We start from the raw sequence: 11415 nt of genomic DNA, 5'->3' as shown, positions 1-11415 counted from the left end.
TTCTAAAGAGATTTCTGCTTCCTTTTAACTAGAACGAAAGGATTTATTAAGTATTTATTAAGAAAAGAATCGCTTACGTCAAGAAAGTGTTGTGAAATGAGAGCTTATTGTAACACATGCTTGCAACTTGAGATGATCTGCTACAGTAAAGAAAACGTGTTTCGTTCAAGTAAATAATAAAACGTTTCTATTTATGGCAATATTGTAGCTGTATTCATCGTCTATATGGATATGTAAGTGTTTATTGAAAACTCTGACACCACAGAAATTAGACAACATCAATATTTAATACGTAGCAATTTCTTGTAAAAATATTCAGTGTATTTATTAATTAAATAAGTTTGATTTTATTTTTTAAGTTTGATTTTATTACATGTGGGGCTTGGCCAGCAATGTCACCCAGAGCGATTACAAAACAAGACCAACTACACGGTGTAAATAAGCATTTTGCATAATCTTAATAAGAAAAAGAGACAAACTGGTATGAAAATGGGGTTCCACTTTTACACAAAGCCAATAATTACAAAACAATAAACCAGTTCGTAACGGTTTAAAGTGATGGTTCACCCAGACGTTCTTTCATCTCATTCACCTTTATGACTATCTCTCTTCTGCAGAACACAAAACTATTTATTATGAAGAATGTTGGTAACCGAACAGCACTGGTCCCCATTCACTTTTATGAACTCTTACGAACACTCTTCAAAATATCTTCTTTGTGTTCTGTGGAAGAAAGTCATACAGGTTTAATGAGTAAGGATGAGTAAATGCTATTAAGAGTTGTCTCACATAGTCTTCCAAGAATCTTTTGGACACCCCAATGTAGACAACACAATCAATTTGTCTATATTATTCACTAGCAATGAAATGTGTGAAGGTCATTTTTTAACAAATCCACTTGTGCAAAATATTTCCTTTGTTTTAAACTTGACACCCTCTACTTTATTATCTCTACTTTCGTTTTGTTAAAATAATGAGTTTTCTTGTAAAGATGTAAATGCTCTGGGTTTCTCATTTGTCAGTAGAAATGATTAATTACTCAGATTGTTACAGAACAAGGTCAAAGATCAAATACGCTTGGGTTAAACACAGTTACTCAGAGCACAGCTGTAAATTGGTCCTGATTGGCAGACTCGATTCCACCCAGCTGTTGGGGCTCTGAATAAGACTTGACCATACGCTGATCTCTTCCTCACTAGAGTCCATCCAGCAAACAGACTGACCATAACTCACACCTGCAACACAAATACACACGTTAACTTACTTGCATAGTGCCACGTCAGATTTTGGACGCATCTAGATGTGTTTCACCTGAGCCTGTACTGAGTCGTACTCCACCGAGACAGGTAGATGGCTGTGAGCTCCAGACCGTTATTTCTGCACATGCCTGAAAGAGGTCACTGGACTGAAACCCATCATAAACCATGGTGTGGTTGAACTGTGGATTAACGGACCCCCGCACCACACGAGTCTGCTGGCCGCTGACGCCACTTTCATCTGGCAATATCACACTGTTAAAAAACATAAAACATAATTACATAATGACAAAAAAAACACATTCACTCAGGAATGAGCACACATACCTTTTCACATATGTAATGGGTGCACTACGTTTTGTAGGAAGGAGACCGACGATCTCTCTCAACCAAATGTGGAGCTCACCAGTCAATGGGTAGCCATCTCCTGCATAACACACCATAATATGATGCACATGTCACAGGGTGGAAAAGGGTTTGAAAGGGTCTGTTCAGACTTACCCTCGGATGCAGAAGGTACAAACTTAATCGAGAAGAGAATGGTCCCACGACTGATAATGGCGTCTGGACTTATTTGAATCTATGATATAGAGTATTGTGATAAGAAAATGTTCTTCGGTTGAGATATTTACAGATAGCTTGTGCATTATGGCTCACTCTTGGTTGGAGGGTGTACCAGTCTGGTTGGATGTGGCTCAAGTCCCACTGGCCCAGCCTCACTTCTACCTCACCCAGGAATAGGTTTCTTTTCATCCTCGCCATGTGCCAGACTGAAATACTTAGCACACGAGCTTGAAGATCCAGCCTGCGGACATTGTACTGATCCGAAAGAAAATTTATAGTTGAGTGAAAAAATAACCAGCAAGTTCAGAAATGTATTTCTGAAGAGTAGAACGTGTTTGCTCTTGAAACTGCTGAAGTACAACATTTCTGAAAATATTATGCATAAAAATAAGGCTGAGCTCACTTTCATGGTTTCATCATAGATGGGATTTAATGTTTTTCTCTTCACTGATGTTTTTTTCTTACTGCGAGATGTGTTGTCAGGGAGAAGGTAAACTTTTACATACCTGTGTATGGAAGAAAGACAGAGATGACCAAAGGCAAAGAATGACAGCATACCTTTCCTAAAGCAGGGTTATTTTTAGTTTTTTAATTGTTTACTTTCGATTTTTTATTGCTTTCTTTTTACCTTTTAGTGTAAAATAGAAAACATACACATACACGGTTTCATACATTTCTCTAATTTAATTTTTCTATGTTTTGGAGTGTGTTTTTCAAGTTAGTTTTTTCTGGTATTAAAAAAAGCATATAAAATCTAAGTGGGTGTTATAAACTGTGATCATTAGGAAATAATAAATCACAAAACAAGTGAAAAAACTAAACAACCATATCTATGTATACTTACGGGTCTGAGCGATTTTTTCGGGCCGGTGCGAGATCTTGACAGCGCATAATACGCACATGAAGCTCCTCCCTCTTGACATCATACTGCAGAGAGAACTGGACCCGTCCTGACACTACAACATCCCCGAAATCCCCCACACTGTACAGGCTCATCAAGCTGCCATTCATCTAAACACATAGAAAAAGGGATGATGACATCCTCAATGATGCTGAGGCTGGGGCATTGTGCTGTAATGAATGTGTATCTTACCAAGTGATGTGAGCTCAAGCTGGTGACTGAGCCGAATCTTATGTTATCGAGTTCAGTACTGCCGGAGTTTATGTCTCCGTCCGAGTCCACCTACAGAAACATACAGACACAACAAAACTTTAAAGAAACACTTCAACAAGTTTTCAGGGATGTATTTGTATAATTGACCATGCTGATAAGACCTTCATAGATGGTGATGCACTTGACAGAGTTCTGCTGTCCGTGTCCTCTGACTGCATAATACTTCCTGGGATGTGTTAGAAAAGGAGATGAGACCGTAATAAGTTATTGGCATCGTGAATTATTGCGCTATTTATACATCCCACGTCTTAGCTGTCATGCAATCTTTGAGTGTAGATTTATTTACCTTCAGGACTTGAAACGCCATTTATTTCCGCTGTATTTTTCTGTTAAAAGAAAAAAATAGATTTTAATTGTTTCACTTGTATTAAACTATTTTAGTACATCAACAAAGATCTTTCTTGCACATACATTGAAATACAAACTGAAATGTACGCTGACCTTTGTGATGAGTTTTGTCCTGGGTAGGGGTTTAGGGGGAACTCTGCGAATGGGACTAAAATATAAAAAACAGTTTCAATCTTTAGAAAGGCAATGTCATATAATAATGTAAAGCCAATCACATTATTCGATTCCAGGAAAAGCACAGTGTGCACACTAGACTCGACATAAAATGTCCTGACACTGTGCATCAGTGACACCAACCATTGTACCAACCTTTCCTCATCTTCCTTCTCTCTTTCTTTCTCTTCCTGACTCGAGTCATCTTCTGCTACACTTATATTTAACTGGCCTTCTTTCTCTGTACTTCTTTTTTCTTCTTGCTGCTCAGGTATTGGAGAGGAGGTATTACCATGATCAAATATTTCCGCCAGAGGTATATCTAAAAAATGACAAACAAAGGAGAAAATACAAAGGTCAAACAAACACACAGGAATGCATAAGTACACTAGACTACGGTAATGAGTAAATTATCATGTGACCTTTTTCACGCTTCTTACGGCGTATAGAGGCATGCACAACATCAGCACCGCCCTTCTGATATCTTTTAAAGCGCTGCTCACTAAACCACGCCCCCGAGAGCGTGCGCAGACGGACAGGGTCTGACTCAGTTTGCTGAAGTTTACTGCAATAGATAATTATGAATATACAATATGTGTGTATATATATATAGTTGCCATACATGTTTAATATTGTAGACGCACTAACCGCACTCTGCCTTCCTCTTTGCTGCGCAGTTCAGAATCTCTCAGCAGCACATTGAGAATAATAGTTTGCTCCACCTCAGTTAGGTGACCAAGATCCAGTAAATGTTCCCCTTCCATCACGGACGCATGATCACACCTGGTTTTTAAAGAGATGATTTATGAGAAAACACACCCAAGTGTTGCAGATAAATGTTTGAGGACTAAAAGATTTCCAGAGCTATGATGACTGAATCATTATCGTGATCCATTGCCATGTTGCTCCCTCATTGGGTCGCTATTGTGAGTGCAATAAAATTCAATAAATAACAAATATGTAAAGAAGTCAACTAAAATAAAACACACCATTTTACAATCATATATGGAAAAAATGGGTACAAATGTCAGGTTCCCTAAAACGACAACAGAACAAAACCGAATATGTTAAACTTGCAGAGCGAGCGATGCTGACACACTTGAACAGCGCAGGCGCACAACAAACTTTAACAAATAAGGCAAAAAGCAAACACATTGCTCACAATGCAGCAATGTACTACTAAACTACTACATTCGGGAAGTGTTTTTTAATCTCAACATATTGAGCATTATAACCCTCTACGTTACAATCTCGACAACACGTAAATGAACTAAAGTTAAACTACACGCATGTTAACATTTACGTGTTGGTTGAATTGCAATTGCCCTGATGAAGTTCCCAACCTAGTGTGCGTTGAAAAAGATCACCAAACCCAATGTGAGCGTCAATTTGCGTCAAAATTCTCAACAATAACAAGTGTTAAAGCTCGAGATTAACAGATGGGAGTTGCACCAGTCCAACACTTGCACTTGAAACATAATTGAAACATGCAAAGACAGTATAAAACGCATATCATTTACTCAAACACTTTAACAATCAACATTTAATATATTTTCAATACCTTTGTATCATCTCGTGTCTTCTGGGTCATCCATTATCGTCGATTTTCTCAAATTTTAGTGGTCGGTCTCTGAACACTCTCCCAGGATTTGGCAGGACCGACACTGTCACAACCGCAGGGCACACACCAAAACACGAACCGGATCTCTCTAGTCTCTGTTCTAGAGAATAAAAGTGGAGCGAGGGAGTGTATAGGCAAGCAGTGTTTTCACAATTTGACCGAATTAAGCGTGTGCTTGCTTGATTCACGTTCACTAATGTGTGACAACTGTAGCAGTAGTTCCGGTTTGGAGTCCGTCACTATCAGCACACACCTGCTAAACACACACTCACACACGTACAGAGGATTAGAAAAACACCTGGCAGACACAACTACCTGTTTTACTTAGGCAGGGTTTATTGATCCATGTTGCTGACTGCTTTTCTTCACTATTTGCTTTATGTTAAGACAAAATAGCATTGTTAGGTCAGAGTGGAACGTTCATTTAGTTTCAAGAATCATGTAGAAAAGATACAAAAATTCCTTTATATTTCTTATAATTTTATACAATATACATTTTCTTATATTTTCTTCATTCACAAGCATTTAAAAGTCTAACACATGTGTTGTGCAGCTACTTAATAAATATGGAAGTTAAAAACTTGAACCTCTCTTAAGATAAATTAAATTGACGATGTATCGCATTGTTGAAGGAACTTTGCAAAACAGAAGAGTGATCATGCTTTGATGAACATGACTCATGAAAGACATTTTTTTAGTTTTAATAAATAAGTACTATGATTTATGAATGACAATATGTAAAGCAATTGGGGGTTGGAATGTGTTTATATAAGGGATCTTTTTTTACAAAGTAATGTTTTGCACATATCACTCCAAATTTACACACGCACATTCAGACACATACAAAAAACAATCATCTAAACACAATAAAACACACCCACACATGCACATCTCTCAGACAAACATCAAGTCAATAGCAATGAGTGACACTTCACTTAAAAATCCAACATCATTATTTCCCTCCCAATAATTATAAAATTAAACCACACAACAAATCGTGACCCTGATTCTGCCCTCATAACTCATCATGAACAGGTTCATCTGCTTTAAGTTTAAACTCCGTCTCTGTGATTTTTCCATCTTTGTTGCGATCCTGGTTATCAAACATGTTATCCATGATACGCTGCTGATCAAAACCTGGCGCAAGACGACCTTTGCCCTCTTCCACCTGCTGTAGGATGTACTCTGAAAACTGAAGGAAGGAAGAGGAAAAGAAGGCAGGAGAAATTAAACACTTTAGTAATGCATGAGTTAAAACACATGCAATCAGATGCAGTTTTACCTCAGTACGGTCCAACTCTTTGTCTTTGTTCTTATCCATCTCACTGAAGAGGTCAGGTGAGACCTCGCCGTTCCACACAAACATGTATCCTTCAGGAAGACCCTCCTCCATCTCGATCATCTCAACATCAAACACAAGCACAGCACTGCCTGGGACCTCGCCATCTGAGCACAGAGGTGGTTCATAGTTTAAAAAAGCACATCAAATATTATATGCCTGTAAAATATACAGGGTTTAAATTAAGTTTAATGCACCTAGATGACCAGAACTGCTTTCTTTTTTGGCCCTTTGTGCTTCTATTTCATTTTAACATAAAACTAAAGTAATAGCCAAACCTGTTCAATAAAAGGGTATATATTTATACTTGTTGCCGTCTAATACTATATTAGTATCATGGATAACATACACTGGTGATGCTTTACGAATCAGAAAACTTTATAAGCCATAAAAATCACAAAATATTGTTTATTTTACTGTAAATTACAGTATATCAAGTGCTTATTTTATTGTAAATCATAGATTATATGACAGATGTCGAGATACAGTATTCGTGTTTTATTTATAATACTGAAAGTAATGGTTTGAAATACTGAAATGAGTGAATCTATTAACACTTTTTGAGTTTTTTATATTGCACAAACCGTAGGCTTCCTAAACAGCGATTTCAATCTTTGACACGGTTTTACCTAGTTAATACCGAAGATATCAAGATTATAATTTCCCTGAATGTTCTTTTCCTTATGTAGAATGATTGTGTGCTCATAGATAGGTTGTTTGGTGGCATTATTTTGCATTGAATTTTTATTTTGCCTCCATCTGGTGGTTACACAAACAAACTGCAAAAACAAATCTCCAAAACAGTAAAGGGATAGTTCACCCAAACGCGAAAAATCTAGTCCCCCTCATGTTATTCCCAAACTGTATGACTTTCTTTCTTCTGGAGAACACAAAAGAAGATATTTTGAAGAATGTTGGTCAACAAACATAATTGACCTATATGAAGTGTTTGGTTCCAAAATGAGATAACTCTGTTTTTTTTTAAAATAAAAAATCATGTTTTTTATTGTGCATTCCAATGAATATCAAGCAACTTGCAGTTGGTTTGCTTTGATTCAAGCCATAATAACTTAAAAAAGATTTTGGAACCAAACTCTTCATATTGCCTTCCACTGTTTGCAAACACTGAGAAATTTCTAAAATATCTTCTATAATGTTTTTTTGAAAAAATATACAGGGTACATGAGGGTGAACAAATGATGGTAAAATGTTTATTTTTGAGAACTATTCCTTAACACAATCAGCAATTGTCATAAGATTTTGACTAAATGTCTGACATGAGAAATTCTATCCAGAACGAAATACATTATCAAGGGGGTTTTAATTATGCAAATTATAAAACTATACATAGTTATTCGAAAAATATTAGTTTTTTGTGACTGTAGGAGCAACATCTTACCTACTCCCCTCTCTCCATACGCAAGATGAGGTGGAATAACAAGCCTGCGTTTCTCTCCAACACACATTCCCAAAAGCCCTTCCTCCATGCCTATGACCACCTGTCCAGCACCCAGAACCACATTATAGGTCTTTCCAAAGGTGTCTCTGAAGTCATACACATACATTATGTTAAAACCGAAAATACTCTCACTTACTCGCAATGAAATTAAGTTAGCATGCAAACAAAATTATCAATAAGCGTAGAATGGCAACTCACGTGGAGCCGATGTGAGTTCCGTCCATGAGCGTGGCGTTATAATGGTATTTGACAAAGTCACCTTGTTTGGCATGGTAGGTGCAATTTTCTGGCTTTACACCTGAGATCTCGACTGTGTCAGATGGATTGTGGAAATCAATTATATCGATATCAAATACCAGCACAGCTGATCCAGGGATACTAGTTCCTGTGCAAAGAAAAAATACATGAATACAGATATAGAAAAGCTGACCACGTGAACATATAGTGCACAAATGTACAATCCACATTTGTACACACACCTGTGCCTTCTTCTCCATACGCCAGGTGTGGGGGGATAGTAATCTTCCTGCGCTCTCCAATACACACATCCAAAAGACCCTGATCCATTCCTGCAATCACGTAGCCTTTCCCAATGTATGTGTCATAGGTGTGATTCCTCGAGTAACTAAACATACATCAACACAAACATAAATATTGAAACATAACTAGTTATGGTTAGCCAGTAGTTCAGATATGAGCTGCTAACACAAAGACTGCAGTTTTCATTTCATGCTCTAATAACCATTGTGCCTTAAATCAAACATTTAAACCCAAATTGTTCCATGCCATCTAAAAACACTTGTTAAACTATATGTTATTACCTGGAGTCAAAGAATGTCCCGTCCAGCAGCGTTCCGTTATAATGGTAGCGCATGAAGTCTCCAACCTTGCTCTTGCGTGGACAGGGATCTGGAAGGCTTTGTACTTCAACTGTGATTTCATCTTTGGGGTTATGAAGATCCAACAGAACCACATCAAACACCAGTGAGGCCTGACCAGGGATATCACTTCCTGTAAGTTGAGGAACATGGATGCTGTAACATTTATGTTTACATATAGAAACTGTTTATATATTTAGCAATTTAAGAATTCTCACCATCCCCATTCTCTCCGTAGCCAAGGAAAGGTGGCATAGTGATGATGCGCTTTTCTCCCACACACATTCCCAGAAGTCCCTGGTCCATTCCAGCAATAAGCCAACCAATACCCACATAAGTGTCGTAGGTGCGCATACGCGTGTGACTGCAGGATGAAATATTGTAATTGTTCATTTTTCCATCAATATTTTTAACCAGTTTAAAATTTTGAATGTACATTTATTTTAACCTTGAAATAATTCTACTGAATATAAACAATACCACTGTCTTTGTAAGATAACAAAACTACTATATATTACAAAACATACTATATCTGATAGAATGTAGCGGTTTATCTCACCTGGAGTCGAAAAGTGTGCCATCAAGCAGAGTACCATTGTAGTGGTAACGTACATAGTCTGAAACTTCCACAGTGCGATTGCAGCTCTCTGGTTTATGGTAGGTTTGTTTCTGCACCTTATCCTCTGTGTTCCAAATGTCCAACATTAACACATCAAAATGGAGGATGGAATCTGCAGGTATAACGTCACCTAACAAAGAGTAATACAAATGTTTAATTATTGAAAAATATATTTCAATATTTTTATAATTTATATAAGTTATGTTGTGGCAGGTTTAAATCCCCATCGAAAGGACATATTTATATAATGTATACCTTAAATGCAAAATAAGTTGTTTTGCATAATAATGTATCCATGTTTGCATTTCAATGCATTTGGCAGACATTTTATCCAAAGTAACTTGGAGAGCATTGCAAAGTACACATTTTATCAATAAGTGTGTTCCTTGGAGATAAACCAGCGACCTATATAAATAAAATTTCAGACTAAACAGACATTCAGTCTATTTTGCATGTGTGCAGTTGATTTACACTATACACATCTGGGCGTTTTCATTCACTGATTCATCCAGATGCTCTGGGCAAACAGAAATTATCTTCACCACTAGACTAGTTTCAACAAGTGGACAAGGATCAACATTCTTCTTAAGATCACTCCCTGCGGGAGTTCACTCCTCCCACTCTCAACCCCCACCCCAAAGCTTCCAAGCACTTAGTTCAGGAGAATCATGGGTATTGTAGGCCCCAAAGGTTAACATTAGCATGTTTTGTTGTAGTAGTATTTGCATAATCAAAAACAAATGGTGATGTGCCCACAATGACAAACAACTTTAAAAAGGCTGTGTTCAAGATGCTTTCCTGTGGAAAAAGAGGTTTTACCATAGCCATTCTTTCCATAGGCAAGATGTGGAGGAATTTTGATCGTCCATCTTTCGTTAACACACATGCCCTCCAAAGCTTTGTCCATTCCAGCGATCAGCTTCTTTCGGCCAACTAACACATTATAGGTGCTGCCACGATCATAACTGCAAGCATATAAAATAAAACACATAGAGATCATTTTTTTTGTTAGCATCTACTATTTAATAATCTTTATTAAATTTGCAAACCTATTACTGACAATTTCAAACAAAACTTTTGAAATCCATTCAAATTTTGAACAGTTTTAAACTCTGCAATCCTAGTTCATTCATCCGTTCACTTATGTATGAATCCCTTCACTTATGCATTAATTCTGTACATTAATAAATTAATTATGTTAAGGTATTTTGCAAAACATCATTCGCTTTCATCAGTTTACGGAAAAGAACATGTTGAGTCAATTCAGCTTTGCCTGCGTGGCTGCAGTCAACATGTAGTAGTGACCTATAGGCCACGTAAGGCCAGGCGTAAGGCCAGGTGCGAAGATGCACAATTGATCTCATTCAATAATTTTGCACTTACCTGGAGTCAAACTTCTTTCCATCGGGGAACGTGCCTATATAATGATACCGAACGTAGTCTCCCGGTTTCACCGAACGATCACAGCGCTCCGGGGTGAAAGTCTTCTCTATTACGATGTCATCTAACGGTACGGGCGGCGGGTTGCACGCCACGAAAGTTACAAGGACGGCGAGGAAAATCATCTGAACCGTTAACCGTGTCATCTTTCGTCAAACTCTTGCGAAGGGACTGTTTGCACCTCTCCTGCTCTGCAGCAGAAATGTCTTCAACCCACACCGTACAGCAGCGGGGGGAAATGTGTAGACGTGGTAATACGCGCAGGACGGTTCCCCAAACTTCTTCCTATGGCAACGGTGTCACTTTACACGGAGAATGCGCAGGAAAGGGCTGAATTTTGTTCGGGAAAAGCGGAAGCGGGGGCTTGAAGGCAGGAATGCTTTCTACGTGGCACACTGATGGGCGGCTCGAGCGAATGGGGGGTTTTATGAGATGTAATTCTCATCAGCGCAACTTGGTTTTGTTCGCTTTATTCATATTAAAACAGTCCTTGGTATGCATGAACACATCCGTTATTATTGTAAAGTAGGTTTTGATCAATGCACGCGTATTTTACGCATAAGA

General features: G+C 37.9%; 2 protein-coding genes across 3 annotated transcripts; both read right to left on the bottom strand.

The window, feature by feature from the left end:
- Window positions 1–174: 174 nt before the first annotated feature.
- sytl1 (synaptotagmin-like 1) lies at window positions 175–5469 on the bottom strand. Of its 2 annotated transcripts, none has more exons than XM_079484001.1 (15): window positions 5057–5469; window positions 4144–4278; window positions 3918–4060; window positions 3652–3817; window positions 3436–3490; window positions 3281–3320; window positions 3096–3160; window positions 2914–3003; window positions 2665–2831; window positions 2224–2326; window positions 1914–2075; window positions 1758–1836; window positions 1584–1683; window positions 1312–1511; window positions 175–1235 (listed from the first exon to the last, which is right to left on the bottom strand). In XM_079484001.1, exons 1-15 carry the CDS (start codon window positions 5065–5067, stop codon window positions 1093–1095), a joined length of 1659 nt encoding a protein of 552 aa, XP_079340127.1. In that variant the 5' UTR covers window positions 5068–5469; the 3' UTR covers window positions 175–1092. The 2 variants fall into 2 exon arrangements, with proteins under 2 accessions (XP_079340127.1, XP_079340128.1); XM_079484002.1 differs by having other exon boundaries at window positions 265–1235; window positions 3936–4060; window positions 5057–5382.
- On the bottom strand, window positions 5439–11248 carry fkbp9 (FKBP prolyl isomerase 9). The gene is made up of 10 exons (XM_079484000.1): window positions 10795–11248; window positions 10231–10376; window positions 9352–9541; window positions 9011–9156; window positions 8736–8925; window positions 8394–8539; window positions 8113–8299; window positions 7855–8000; window positions 6399–6562; window positions 5439–6308 (listed from the first exon to the last, which is right to left on the bottom strand). The coding sequence occupies exons 1-10, from the start codon at window positions 10995–10997 to the stop codon at window positions 6132–6134; spliced, it is 1695 nt and encodes a 564-aa protein (XP_079340126.1). The 5' UTR covers window positions 10998–11248; the 3' UTR covers window positions 5439–6131.
- Window positions 11249–11415: the final 167 nt, after the last annotated feature.

Source organism: Barbatula barbatula (assembly GCF_947034865.1).
Source record: "Barbatula barbatula genome assembly, chromosome: 21".
Lineage (NCBI taxonomy): Eukaryota > Metazoa > Chordata > Actinopteri > Cypriniformes > Nemacheilidae > Barbatula > Barbatula barbatula.
The sequence above is the reverse complement of the archived record's forward strand: the minus strand, read 5'-3'. Positions and strand labels throughout refer to the sequence as shown.